This window comes from Sinohyriopsis cumingii, chromosome 6 (assembly GCF_028554795.1).
Source record: "Sinohyriopsis cumingii isolate HCF-2022 chromosome 6, ASM2855479v2, whole genome shotgun sequence".
NCBI classification, from domain to species: Eukaryota; Metazoa; Mollusca; class Bivalvia; order Unionida; family Unionidae; genus Sinohyriopsis; species Sinohyriopsis cumingii.
The window spans coordinates 92,876,600-92,892,617 of record NC_142966.1 but is presented as its reverse complement, the minus strand read 5'-3'; the positions used below and the strand labels follow the sequence as shown (position 1 = coordinate 92,892,617).

The window sequence follows — 16,018 nt, the reverse complement described above, 5'->3', positions numbered from 1 at the left end:
CATTGATTCATTGAATACGAGACATAAATCTGTTTTGCTGCATAATGGCAATGCTTTGCCATCAATTCCAGCTGGCAATGCAGCCCATATTAAGGAAAACCTATGAAAACATGAAACAATTTTTGAGGTGCATAAACTATGACAAACATCAGCGGCAGCTTTGTGGCGATTTGATGGTTGTTGCTCTCTTGCTTGGTCTGCAGACTGGATACACAAAGTACTGCTGTTTTCTCTGCGAATGTGATAGTCGTGCGAGAGATTCCCACTACATTAAGAGGGATTGGCAACTCCGACAGTCATTGGAGCCTGCGAGGAAACGTGGTCAGCATCCACCACTTGTTGAATCAGGGAAGACTTTATTACCACCCTTGCACATCTTTCTGGGTCTGATGAAGAACTTTGTCAAGGCCATGGATAAAACACAAGCAGCTTTCAAGTACCTCCGTGGAAACTTTCCAAGTTTCCAAGGTAAAGTGAAGCTAAATTAAAGGAAGGTGTCTTTGCTGGTATTCAGATTCATGAACTTCTTGGAGATTATGCATTTGACCGTGCACAGCGTGGCAAGGAAAATATGGCACGGAAAGCCTTCCAGTTAGTGGCAACAAACGTTCTCGGAAACAGCAAGGCAGACAACTATAGGGAGTTGGTGAAAACTTTACAGAGACATACAAAAGCCATATTTGCAACATGTCACTCAAGATACTTATTTGCACTCTCGTCTAGATATTATTCAACCGACCTGTGGAGCAGTGAGAGATGAGCACGACGGGCGATTTCAACAGGATATTGCAACAATGAAGAAACTCCATCAGGGCACAAGAAGCCCATCAATACTTCTAGACTATTAATGGACAGTGACAAGAGATGCCCCATTTAATGAATACAAGAGACAAGCCAAGAAGCGCTGGGCAGACATTGCATAAGGACTAAGCTATGTAGTTACATATACATAATATTTTTTCCTTTTGCTTCATAATAAATGTTATTTTGATATAGCCCTTTTGCTGTTTTTTAAAGTGTTACATAAACAGGACAGGTGAAATATTATCATGTAAAGCAACCATAAACACATGCAAAGACCTAGATTTACAATTTATGATTAAAACTCTACTATCTACACACTATATATCTAGACGTAAAATGTAAAAACTTAAATATCATGCAAACAGTAGCCAATGAGTTGTTTTAATTGTAATATCTAAATGCAGCACATCAAAATCCATAATAAATAGCACATTTTATATCTGAAGCAGAAGACTTTCAAAACATTTGTAGAACCGTGTTATCAGGATTAACACTGGTTGTCTTTGATAAACGTCACAGACGGGTCAGCAGCAGACATTGTGTAATTATAACTGTAACGGGCGAATCCAAGAATTGGTGCAGAAACATCGATGTTGTCAAGAATGGCTTCGATTATGTTTCCGTCGATGAAATAACGTGTCCTGTTGAATATTGCCATGACGCCGTTGTTGCTAAATCCGTATGCAACATGTTGTCTTGGACAAGCTATTCCCGGGCTTCCAAGAATGCGTCACATGGAAGAAAATGCCAAGATAACTCAGGAACCTGAAATTGTATCGGCTCTTCCTTTTTGGATCCCTAGTCGCGTACTAGTAATAGTAATAATTTTACTTGCTTTGATCTCTCAACATAAGAGAGTCTATTTTGAACGGGGTGTTGGATGCATCTTTGAACTATTTCATCGTTTGACTGTCGAACCAATCTAAAGTAGATTGAACCGCATTCAATTCCAGAACTGTCAACCAATCCTTGGAAACGTTTTGATGGTATCAATTTACTTAGCAATAGTAGCAGCAAACAAAGACATATGCGGTGGACACTTTAGGCGAGCCTGTGATCAATCTGTGAACAAATTCAACATAAACCATGTCCATAATAGAGCGTCTAAACGGGTTTTCTCCTGACGTTGACAACCCGCACGGGTGTTATAATTCCACGAACAATATCTTTATATTTTAATGTAAGGCTGATCTTTAATGCGCAGCTGTATCATCAAAGTTTCCAAGCGCAGGTCCAACATGTACCCATGTAGATCCACAAGGGTAAAACAACGATTTGTCAAACCATTCACTTCAACCATTATGCATCTATCAAGAGCACATCCTGATCATGCGTTGGTGTATATTTCCCATGTCTCGAGAATCTTTACAAAGCCTTGACCGATTTCATCATGAATAGCCTAGGTGACTTTTGCGGTTTAAGACTAAATTTCGATAACCATGAAATGACACGTTGTGATTTCTAGTCTACCCTTGTAATGGATAAGAAGCAAACCCAAATGCACGTAGAAAATAGTATCTGCTTAACGCCGGAGATGACTGTGTGCTGTAACATAGATACGATTCCTGGAAACATCTTTCAAAAACGTTTTAATAGGTCTTTGCCAGACAATTTTTCAATCGGAATAATTGCCCGATAATGTCGTAAATAATCATGTTTATATACTTCCAACTTTGGGGAAGGGGACACAGCAACCATGACAATTATACCAAGTGCGAGGCGACGGCAGTTTTCTTTATTCTTGACCAAGAGTTGCAGTTTTATCAAAATGCCTCACATTTAACCGGCTGTGGTTGATCTGGGTGACGTTGTTATGGTCCTAGTAACTCAAGCATGGCAGCTTCTCGTATACGGCTTGATATTTGTGTAGCACGCTCTTATGCGAGTTTCCTTAACTGTATCGCAGTCTGCATACTAGTATAAAAGGACAAATCTTTCTCTAATTCAAAATTCTGTCAATAATTATGTTTAGTAAATTTACTATATCAGGATCAGAAACTGCGACCGCTTCAGTCCTGGCTATTATTTCACTTGCCTTTTGAACGCAATACCCAAGTGAATAAAATCTTGGGATGTTACCATAATGAATATGTATGTACAGCAACATCTGTCTGTAATGGCACTGTACTGGATGTGCTCTTTCCTGCGAGTGCATGTTATCGAGACAAGATACGTGATGTTACGTCGATTTAAGCCGTCACCTTATGCATAGGTGCGGACTGCATACTCTCCACAGCTAATTTTCAGGTTTGACGGAATAGAACCATCATTCCCTTCCTACTGTGCTACGTTCTTGATACATGATATTAGGTCATCGTAAGCATTTCGCTCAGAAACAGGTGTAGGTTTGATCGGATTCTGTATGGACCGTTAGTGATGTACTTCTAGTGGCACAGTCCGATCTTCACGGAACAGGTCCATCCTTTCCTTCCGTCCGGTGCAACCTTCATGATGCCGGGACGGCAGCAGGGATATTCGATCCCTCTAACCCGTCCATATCTATACCAGCTGAGGCCCTGCTAGAGCTGCCGTCCATCTCCCCCAAACAACGAGAAATTAGACCTAACTGTCTTTTCCGGTTGAGTAAGTGCAGGTGGAGATGAGGCTTCTAACGCATTGCACCAGTGAGTTCTCTGCTTTCAATTTGTTCACTGATGCGGCTGGGTGGCAATTCTACTTATATCCTCCTCACTACGTGGTGCACCTATTCACCTTTCCTTTAATTACGAGCTATATTGTATTATGTTCTAAATCACACGCACACATTCCAGACGTATGGAACGATAATCCTGAGCAAACGTAAAGTTCTTGCGATCTCTTATTAGAGCACTTTGTCATGTTTGTTGCTTGACACATGTAAATAAGAAGCAAAACAATACCCTCAAATAAATCAGTTCATCGCCGCGTAGACGTACCGTGAAGTGGACGCTAATGAACGATGCAAATGACTATAAACATTGTATGTCAAGACTTCTAGTTTGTAATATTAGGTCTTGAGTGACAGAGCTGACATATATAAAATGCACATTGACGTACTAGCGAACAGAACAAGTGAAATCAGACAAGCGTTGCCAACATTTAAAGTGAAGTGGGCGTTAGTGAATATTATAAATATCAATAGAAACATCCTAGCATTCTAGCAAGAGCGAAAGCAGTAACCGAAGTGTGGACGGGGTTTTGCGCATGTCCTTCTATCCAAAGGTGATTACTTCTGTTGAACTCTAACTTATGTGAGGATAAAAAGACTTAAGCATTTGTATAGCTAAAATATTTATACTTGGAGTGCTGAACCTGCAAGGCAGTGGTCGTACTCCTAAGGTGTAGGATTCGGTGAATAATTGTTAGCACCATGGCCATCTCATACTGGTATGGACATATGAAGAGGTTAAAAAGTTAGTTTTATATCCTGGTCCAACTTCTAACTGATCACCAACTAGCCAAAGCGAAATCTTACATGCATTCCATACAAAGTGTGCTGTTACTTTCAATATATGAGCCTGATAAATTAAAATTTTCTACTGATTTATTTTACCTGTTTGTTCCATCTTAGGAAACATTACAAACCGACAACAACAGAAGCTCAAGCTTTTCATCAAATATTTTGCAAGCTATTGCTTTAATCAAGACAAGATATTTCCGGCACATACGAATAAAATGTGCCTATGATGTTGTCAGTGAACATTGCTGGACATTATCCCTCAAATTTCAGTTATACCTATATAAAGCTATGTTCAGGCGATGTACTGAAGCAATCATGATAAGAGTTCTTCGCATATGTCATTAAAGGCTGGACGACATATTTCATCGCTAATGCTATCTTGCAATAATCGTCTGAAAATCTTTATTTCTCACGCCAATTTGATTACATTTTAGATGATATAAATAAAGGTGACTCCTCCTATCAATGTAGATTGTATTGACAATCGTGTAACATAATTGAAAATATCGTGTAAAATAGGTGGTGAATGGTTAAAAGGATTCTTCGATATAAACTTGCATATACCTAATCTAGTCTGAAGGCAAATTGCCAGTTATCTCCTTTGCCCATTTTCAGGTTTACCAAGTGTCTTTCACGGTTCTAATGAAAATACTGTACGTGGGGGTGTAATTAATGAAAGTTTAATTTGGGTATAGAACAAACATTAAAACCTGTTTTCGGAAAGGTCTCGAGCCAATGTGATATAGTTTCAGAGATGTCCATTCCATCCTCTGCCGATGTGTTGTCCCTGAAATAGATTTAATGCCTTTAACCATTTGACTTTTCTGCAAGTATAATTTGGAAATAAAACGCCACAGCATGCTCATATTTGATTTTGATTTCACACCTGACCAGGCTAGCGAAAATGGACCTTCCATCCCATAAAATATTGTTAACTATATGTTGAAATTCACTTTGCTCAAGCACTATACAATAGGATAACGTGATATTGTTTGCATTCTTCAACAATAACAGTGAAGTCAAAAGTCTACGACATTCAATATTGGACCATTAATAATTAACTCGAAAACAGTCATGGAAAAAGGCTAACAAATGAAGCAACCAAATAGAAGAAAAAGGTTAAAATCAAAGCAATCGGTAAAAAGGATAGAAACAAACAGTATTTAGAGCAACGCTCGCAATAAGAGAGGGCCGCAGTTAATGCTTTTCTAAACACATTGCAAATGAAATCCAACCACTGACAAAAGAACAACGTTACAAATGCCAAGTGGAGCACCTCTGTCAAGCACAAGGCGAAAAATGCTTGAAGACAAGTCAAATGGAAAAGTATGAGCATTATCTCGTTCAAGCTTGGACAAGTGATAATGAGTTAAATACGAAATTCTGAATTTACACTAACCAGCACCGAAACAGAACATATGGAAACGCATGAACAATATTTTTCTCCTCTGCTTACCACTTTATATAGTTTAAAGAAAACGTTAAGTTTGAAACCAATTCCTACCATTATCTTTAAACTATATAGTCTAACAATTAGTACACGTTATCTGCATTACCTTTTCAAATACAGCTTGGTCTAGACAAACTAGCTTCATACTTACGTTTATAATTTCATGACATTAAGTTGGAGGTATATGGGATTTACGTTATCCATCCATACATGTGGATCCATCCGTCATCCTTGTTGGAGCTAAAACTCCTATACAGCAACAGTTATTAAGATTAAATTTGCACAATGGGTTAATTTGGGATGAGTATTTGTGTTTGTACCATATAAATAAACCAATTGAGAGTTCATCAGTTTATTCATTCATTTTACTAGAAATAAAGAGAGAGAGAGAGAGACAGGTTGAGAAAGAGAGATAGAGAGAGCTGTGATAACGTAAACTTTAAATTGGTAACACTGAGATGCCCCTCCCCCATCGCATTATAAAACCAATTGCTTGCTTTATCTACTGCACTAAAACTGCTCATGAAAACTGTTTTACTTCATGTAGAGTGCATTACTATGTATTAGAACAATTTAATTTCATTGGCTGTAGGAGAATATCGTCTTTTATTATTACATAAATGGATCTGAAAGCATCAACATCCACTCTCACGCCGTTTAGGCATGATTACTATTTTGCTTTATCACGTGATAATAATATCGTCGTCAAGCTCTATATTCAGACACGGAAGGCCATGAGTACGTCTAACTTTGACCTTCTTTAAACGCGAATGTCAGCCTCATTAGATTAAACACGAGCTAAGTTTTGAACCAAACAGAAAATGAAAGCAAAGAACAAAATGTTGAAGAATTACGTAGTAGAACCCGTTTAATGCCAAAGTTGTCATATAAGTACTGAGTTTCTTATCAATAACTATTATGTATGGATAATTATTCTCCCCAAGGTACCTATCTGTTGATCTGTAATAGTTAGTTCAAGTATCAGGCTCTTACTTGGTTCCAACAAACTTATTGATAGAAGGAATGAATTATGAGCTATGTTTGAGTGAGATCATTCTTGTAGGACACATATGTCTGTACGCGCTTGGTTATTATAATTATAATCTCGTGCAATAGAGATGAAGAATTAATTTAATGTGTAACGAAGCGAATTCGTGTCCAAACATGCGCTTTGTATATTATTGCATTTGCACTTAACCGTGTCTGGTTTACTAAAAGGCTTAGAGATCAACAGTTCTGAAGCAGAGAATTAAAAGGCTCTGTATGGATCCTTCGGTAAACTTGTGGAAGATGCGTGCTTTCTCCTTGACCACCATATTTTGTGGAACCGGAAATACATCGTGATGCGCCAAAAAACGGTACATTTTAATATCTATTATGAAATATCACTGTGTGAAATTGTAATTCAATATCATTATTTGTTTGAAGATATAGATCGATATCGTATTAGAAGTGAAAATTGATTATCCGTCAATCTTACATGTTAATGAACCATACATAGTTCATATTTGTGTTTACGTTCTATACATTGGTCATTTCTGATGATAGACCCATATATCAGTCATACTTGTTTACGAGGAGATACATTCATTATCGTTTCAATACTCGGTGAAACTACGTGTTTCTCCACCAAATAGTTTGGCCACCATGTATAGTTAACCTTGTGCTGCAAAACTAGCGTTAAACCCATAACCATCAACCAGCTTAAGTCCGTTGACAAAACCTGTACGCATCGTTCTGTTCGATCCATTGTTAGACTTAATGCGCACAAGTAAAGCGTCAGAATCAGTTGTCGTTCAATTACATTATAAATAAACATCTCGTCCAGAAATTGCGTTCAATGTCTTCGCTATATTCAATCCCATCAGGGTTCATCCTGTTAAGTATATATACTTACAATGTTGCAGAGAAATCATCATGTTTCACCACCGAACTCGCTGGAATCAAACCTTCATTGCCAGAACAATTTCTGGCCATATACCAAGTTGAACCCTACAAAACATTAAAGATAATAAATGAGAAAAAGCTATTCAGGGAACTTACTTTTTTAATATATGTTTCGGCCAGCTCTCTGTAGCTTACATCTAAAAGACGTTTTCCTGACAAACAAATCTTTTGTGTGAACAAAATGAATATTGTCAGCACAGATCTACTAAGTTCAAAGCATCAAAGTTTCAATTAAGGATGATCTCTGGGAACAAGTCTGAAGTACTTAAACTTGTCAAAAACAAATACAAACAAAGATACGTCAATTGGGGTTTATTATGTTCTGCTTGATATAGTTCAACAGCTGTTCCAAATACGATGGAAACGATCATTAGAAACCAGCATGACATAACGTAATAACTTTATGGATACTGTTAAAAACAGATCATAACTGTATTCGTTTCAATCAATATATCGAGTAAAATGTATGCTCCTACACCAAAATGCAGAACTGTGAATCATATTTAAGGCTTACAATACTATATTGATTCCCTTGACAGCAATAATATGACAATGATTTATGTTCTACACTTATACATATTCTTCTTCTTCTTCTTCTTCTTCTTCTTATTATTATTATTATTATTATTATTATTATTATTATTATTATTATATTTCATAGCGAGATATTAAAATATGTCAGTGTGGTAAATGATTGATATCATCACTGCAGCGATATCACTTCTGGAACTAATTCATCTTCTCATTTAGGGCATATATCTGCTCTTATTGTGCATTACTATATTCAGGTCCCATTCATCTCTCTCTCTCTCTCTCTCTTTCTCTTCGTGTAGCTAAACATATTTAAAAATACACATGCTCGGTACATTAATGTAATCAGTGATTATCTGATATCGCAAAATATCTACAATTAAATTCCAAACAGCAACAATTGGGGTTCAAATATTAACTTATTTAATATTGTTTTCTGCAGACATAATGAAATGTGTTATTCACAGAACTTGATTTACCAAAGATGGATAAATTGGGGATAGGTGGTTATTGATTTCAAACCCAAAGCTAAGCGACTATCGAAACAACGGAGCAATAGATCTATGCTTCAAACTTGATTGAATTCAAAAGAAACTTTAAAACTAAGGAAAGCAAGTCAATTATTTGAAACATTTCGTATCCTCAACGGTTGCTTCGCCACTCCTGACAATGCAATGTTTTTTCATAACGTGTGAAATAGTTCCTTGTATAATAAACATGCGGAATTCCTATGCCTCTGCATTTTTTATTTAAGTAACACGATAAAGAAACTGCAAACACATCATCTCATGATTTATCTTTTCTTCAAATATTCTTAATATTAATAGAATGTTTCTTCCTTGAACTAGACAAATTAAATACATTTGCTTTCTCTTTCTCACTAATTATTTTTCCTTATCTTCAGCAATTTGTATTCCCAAATTGAACTAAAAGGCTTACCAACTAGATTAGGTTAAAGAGCAAAACATAAATGAATTAGTATTAATATTCCTATATCGCACATGATATGCAATATTAGCTATTGTTTCATCTAGTAATGTAAACATACGTCTGCTCCTAGAATGGTTAGAATTTCATTTTCGGAAAAACCCAATTCTCCTTCGCAGATATCTTTTTGTCTGTTAAGGCATTTAACCTTTTGTCCCGGCAAGAATCCGCTCTGTGAAAGAAAAAGATGTTTGTAGTATATCTTCTGATATATTTTAGGAAATATTTAAACTACTATGTAGCTAACAACTAACTGAAACGATCCCACAATATATACGGCAAAGAATAACTGTTTTCATTATATTACTACTTTATTTTGGTGCACAACGGTACTAAAAAACGTAAGTCATTTAGTAATTCTACAGAACAATATCAGAATGATCACAATGTTATGCATATTATCTCCAGCAGTTGAAATGCTCTCTAGATCCTACTTTGCCATATACCATGTAGATGAGATGTAAATGAGATGAACAGGGAAAGAGTAAACAATCATTATGTCACACCTATTGTTATAGCTTTATTTTTATTTCCTATTTGAGTAAAAATCATATAATCATTTCTAACATATTTGAAGAAACTAATATCAATCACTACAGTAATTTTCATAATTATATCATGAACATTACGTAGGTTATTTCGTCCTTTACTCAAAGGAGAGTCAGCATGTAAAATGCTTTAACTCATAATGGATGTTTAGTAACTTTTGAATGTTTCTGAAAAAATAACATAAGAGCTTCATAATAACACCTTAAATCTCAACTTTTTTTACGTTTAACGTCATTTAATGGAACATGCCTATTTCAGAACCATAAACAAGACAGGAATATAACTTCTTTATTACGGCAATTTACCTGCATAGGGGTAGGTAATGTTCTTTTCATTCATGAGCATGCACTTTTATACCCACGTGTCTCTGCAAAATTTTGATAATGTATCATCCAACATAGGTTTAAATGCAACATACGTACATATTTGTGGAATAGAAACTCTATATAAGACACACACGGATAGTACGAAAACAAGGATGTACCTTAACTAACTAGAAGGTCTTCATCGGCAGTCTCTAAAGTACAAGATCAAACTTAATGGACATTAATTCCAAATGACGCCAATTTCTTAACCCCCAAAGTAAATGTTATCAATATACAATCTTTGGAAATAATCCAAAAATATGAAATTGCACTATGCATGTAAACACAAATAAAGAATAAAATAAACCCATTTAAATTTAATAGCATGATGGAAGTCCATTGATACCTACATTTGCAATGGTGCGATCCACGTCTTGTGTAAGTACTTAATCTTTATTGCTGAGAGTATGAAAAATGTTAAAATCGATTTGTGCAATCAATTGTTACTACAATGTATCTGTCTTTGCTTTATATTAAGATGTATTATTTTCCTTTCCTTTAAGAACATTCATAATGAAGAGGGATGATCAGCATTAAATATGGTTTGGGGGACATACGTTATAAAATATGAAGGATGGTGTTTAGCAATATAGTAAAGAGATATCAGATTGGTGACAACAATTGCTCGATTATATGTCTGTGCTTGTTATATCTAGATTTAGTAGTTCTCGTTTGTTGAGCATGACATGAAACATTATCAAATTAAAACAAAAATGACACAATGACGTTGTTTAAAAACATAGCAAATAAATCTCAGATTAGTGAACAAAATACAAGAGTGAACTGTCTAAACTTCATATTGTTGGCTCCATAGATAATTGCCATCAAACATAATCAAATTAACACCAAATTTCACACACATCCACCGCACCCTTGTACTGGCAAACTTTATCTCATTTGATTGTTGTTCACAAATGGAACTAGGATACGGCATATATACTATCCTGATTGTACATGAATATGTGTAACCACTGTAAATCTAGGGAGCTGAAGTCACTCGACTGGCATAGTGTCGGACTCATTCTCCAATGGATGCGAACTAAATATAATCCAGGCTAACCCAGGCGAACCCAGATCGGCTGCCTCAGAGTGACCATGAGAAAGACCCATAGCTCTAATTTCCTCTGTATGGTATAGCCATTAATGTCTTAATAGTGTCGTTAAAATCTACAAACAAAACAAACTGTTGTTACATACACCCACCCTTGATTTACTTGGCAGATCTATATATTTTACTCCAGTGCATAAGTAGACAGTTTGAATAGTTCTGCATGTTCACGATTACACTATTAAATATTATAGCATAAAAAACATATATACGGACACTGGCAAAGGTACGTTTTAGAACATATTTAAGCATTGGGGCTTTATTTCAGATCAAATCTAAAGCATTATGCTTCACAACATAGCTAAGGAATATTAGATTTATAATCATAATTATTTATAAATGGCAAACTATACATATATTATCCCTTTATTTGTATGGATGGTATCTCACACACCGCATCCAACAGTTTAACCCACATGTTGGTTGCATGTCATGACCGTTTGTTTATTTGTATGTTTCGGAGAGGTTTCTGACCCCCACAAAAGAACATTACATTATCTTTACGTAAAAAATGAATCAAGAGTTCAATCGAGTAGAGTGACGCTGTAATGACTGAAACGAATTTCCTAAAATACAACGTATTACCATTTCATCTGTTTAACTGCTGAGTGTTGAAACCAACTCTATTTTTCAGCTATTCAATTTTTAGAAATTAGCTGCTGTTTTAGAAATATCGGATGTCAGATTGGCACCATTTAGGACAAAGAAGACGTCATAAGAAGTTTTCTAGTGGAAAATCCATATTGATATGATTTTCTATTTTGGACTACTAACGATAACATGACATTAAAGATGGGTACCGTAGTAGCCATATTGGATATCAGATTGGCATAATTTATATTTAGTAACAACTGGATATAATAAGAAACCCTTTATTGAAGGCGCAATGATCGTATGACGAGCCGTCTAGGAGAAGTAGTGATAACAGAAGATTTTCAAGATTTGCATTGTGCCAGACATATAAGAAAATGGATAGAAATCATTTTCATTTACGTGCATCTCGACATCAAAAGAAATCTTTCAGTTAAAACCCTATCCTGATATGACCATTCAACAGGAGGAATAGCGATAATAAGATTCTTAAGACAGACACTTTTTCAGGCACATTGAATGTTGCACTGGTACCATTTAGACCGATACAGCATAATAACAAGTTTAGCAAAACCCTATGCTGATACGACCACCCTCTTAGCAGGAATAGTGATCAAACTATTTTTAAGATGTCCGCTGTGGTGACTATATTAGACATCAGACATTGTCATTATAAGCAGATAGACATAAGTTTTTTTTTAAATGAAAATCCCATGATGAGTGGCAAACACAATATTTTCAAGATGGCCGCTGTGGTGGTCATATTGGACATCAGACAAGTACATTTATTATTTACAAAATATTGACATCAAAAGAAATCTCTTAGTGAAATAATCATGTTAATATGGCCATTCTTTGAATAGAAGTAGCAATAATGTAATTGTCAAAATGTCCACTGATTCGGCCATACTGGATTTTCGAGAGGCACCAGTTTCATCTAGAACAAACTAGAACTTTTGGTAAATGTGTGTGCAAAGTTTCATGGCAATCGTCCAAGTAGTTTAGAAGGAGTAGTGATAGCAACGTGTGCTAACAGACGGTTTTGACGAAGGCCGATGGACAACACATCATCATATACGCTAATCTGGTCTATGACCAGTAGAGTGATAAAGAAAATCGCATGGTCCCCTGTCACCAACTGAAATTCCACGCAAATGAATGATACTAGATAATTCGGGCGCTCAGTATGTCCCTGACGATACCTTATCTACGAATTTAGCATTTATGGTCCAACATTCTCCAACCATTTAATTTTCGGTGTGGGTTGGTGGAGGGACATGCTTTTAAAAACATCTGACTCCAGAATAGCTTGCAAAAGAGTACTTATCTCTTGATTGCATGAAATCAATAACTAATTATATTGATCACTGATCATGTTTGTTAGAACAAAATTATCTACAGACAATTTGGGGTCTCCTAAACTCCCGATAAGATTAAATGTAAGGTGACAAAGTGACAAATACCTTTTTATCTTTCCCTCAATTAAATACGGATAAAAATGAAAGTTTCAGATCCACATAGCTTCGATGTTCTCTCGGCTAGGCACAATATCAACCTACAAATGCCAAAATGGCGACTAGACGTGTGATATGTTTGGGGTAAATTCCGTTATCACTGCGGAGTGAAGTTCATTGTGGTTCCCTAAGAACTACGTCACGCTGTAAAAAAAAAAAAAATTGAAGATAACGCACAACATATGAAAGGGTGGATCCAGGAATATATGACAAGTATCGTTTGGGAGATAAGGAGAGTGTCAGCATGTCAATAAAATGTCTCTAGTACGGAAGTCCCCGAAACCTTTTTCATGTTAGGGGTTTGCAATGAATGATCGTAACAACCTAACTGTATAGAAAACTTGCGCTAGAAAATGTTGCGGTTGTTTCGCGTTCATTTCCTTTTTTTCTTCTGGCTTGTTTCCTTGATGGGGGATTGGTGGGGGCAGCATGCGAAGCACCATCACCTTCCCCACCCAATGACGCACCCCTGATATGACACCCTAATAAGCATAAAATGTAGGACACCGTAATAAACATACAAATGTAAGTGTACATAAAACTAATTATTGCACACGACGGCATAGAGACAAAGGTTACTAAATAGGTCAAGAGGTATCTACCATAATATATTGTACATTATATATATATATATATATATATATATATATATATATATATATATTTGTGTGTGTGTGTGTGTGTGTGTGAGTGTGAGGGATGATTTTTGACAAATTTTTGCTAAAACTTTGAACAATCGGTATATCATTTTCCAGTAATTGTTTTAATGGTTGCATATTAATGAGTGGTTGTTTATTTGCAGTTATCTGTTCCTTTATTCTGGTAAATTTAGAGTTACTAGCAGAAGAATACTTCTGGCTGTATATGACCACCGGTTAATTGATAACAATATTGATTATTCATTGTACAGTTCATGGTCTGCACATTTTCTCTATAAAATCGATATCAAGACAACTGATCTTTTACACCGTTTTTCACTATGTGCATAAGTCGGTAAAAGATTTCGTCGATCTTATAATTGTGCCACTTCATACAGTACCTGTTTTGCGCACTGAGAACTTCATACGTAACTGTTCTGTGCACATTTCAAGCGGGTTGCTTCCATTAAGAGTAGAGATGCCCATTCCTCTCTTTTTCCCTGCTATATTTCTATACAAGTACATATTATGCAAGCCAGATGAAGAAAAGATTAAAAATCGAGAAATTCATCCTATGTTTTACTTTATCATTTTCTGAAATAGATAACTTTTTCATCTAGGACCACCAAGACATTTTGATGAACGTGTGTGTAATGTTTGATGGCAATCTTCCAAGTAGTTTAGGAGTAGCGAAAGCAATGTGTGCTAACGGACGGACTTGACGAAGGCCTATGGACAGCACATCATCACATACGTTCTAGTGTTCTGTAGTATATCGAATAATAATTGTGCTTGTTAGAATAAAATTATCTAGAGATAAAAGAGGAGAAGGTGTAATCTCCGAATATCCTGCCAAGATTAAAATGCCAATCTTTTATATGTAAGGTGATAAAGTGTCACATACCTTTCTATCTTTCCATACTTTAAATACGAATAAATAATGAAAGGTTCAGATCCAAATCTCTTCCGTGTTCTCTTTGCTAACGACAAGATAAACCTACACATGCCGAAATGGCGACTAGACGGGTGGTAATTAGGGGGGATAAATTCCGTTATCACTGCGGAACGCAGTTCATTGTGTTTCCCTAAAAACTATGTCACACTATCAATACAACTTGAAGATAACACATACCATATGAAAGGCGGATCCATGAATATCGTTTAGTATCGTTTGGGAGGTGGAGAGAGCCTCTCTAAGTCAGCCAAGTGTCTGTGGGACGGAATTGTCAGTTGGGCCCCAGAGGGGCAAAGTCCCTTGAAAGCGATTACATAGTCAGCCTTTGCAATCTTTTACTGTAACCAACTAATTGTATAGAAAACAAATTCTAGAAAATTCTGCCGTTGTTTCGCGCTCATTTACATTTTGTAGCTGGGAAGGATCGGGGAAGCACTCTTCTTCCCACCACCCTTCATTACCCATTTACCCACCCCAGATGTGACACACTAATGCACGTTCAAATGTAGGATACCATATATATATATATATATATATATATATATATATATATATATATATATATATATATATACATATATATATACATATATATATACATATATATCTGTATATAAATATATATATATATATATATATATATATATATATATATATATATATATATATATATATATATATATATATATATATATATATATATATATATATATGGATATCTGCGTGCTAGCAATATTGTTCCAGTGATTGTTATAATGGTTACACATAAATGCATGGTTGATTATTGGCAGTTATATTTTCCTTTATTCCGGAAAACATAGAGATACAAGCAGCATTAAAATTCTGACTACACATTTCACCATCGATTAATCGATAGCAAATTGGAACATTCATTGTATATGTCATGGCACTCGTCCTTTATAAAATTTATATATAGATAATTTACCTTCATTTCACAGCTAGAACTGACCATGTTTAATGTCAACAATAGTCACTTCGTGCATATTTCGTTAAGGATTTCGCCTATCATATAACTATGCAGGTTTGTAACGTAACTGATTTACGCACTGAGAACTTCATATGATAAGCAAAGCACAGCTACGGAACCTGCATTGTGCACATTTTCAAGCGGCTTGCTTA

General features: G+C 35.7%; 1 protein-coding gene across 3 annotated transcripts in view; it reads right to left on the bottom strand.

The window, feature by feature from the left end:
- LOC149797456 (protein mono-ADP-ribosyltransferase PARP15-like) overlaps positions 1 to 13,416 on the bottom strand; it is a 99,565-nt gene extending 86,149 nt beyond the window's left edge. For 2 of the 3 annotated variants that reach the window (XM_089962265.1, XM_089962266.1), the window contains exons 1-5: positions 13,235 to 13,415; positions 10,013 to 10,074; positions 9,220 to 9,330; positions 7,591 to 7,685; positions 4,954 to 5,030 (exon numbers count right to left, since the gene is read on the bottom strand). In XM_089962265.1, the coding sequence (XP_089818391.1) occupies positions 4,954 to 5,030; positions 7,591 to 7,685; positions 9,220 to 9,330; positions 10,013 to 10,042 (313 nt within the window). In that variant the 5' untranslated portion in view covers positions 10,043 to 10,074; positions 13,235 to 13,415. Of the gene's footprint in view, positions 1 to 4,953; positions 5,031 to 7,590; positions 7,686 to 9,219; positions 9,331 to 10,012; positions 10,075 to 13,234 lie in introns of all 3 variants that reach the window. The other variant, XM_089962267.1, reaches the window with a different exon arrangement.
- Positions 13,417 to 16,018: the final 2,602 nt, after the last annotated feature.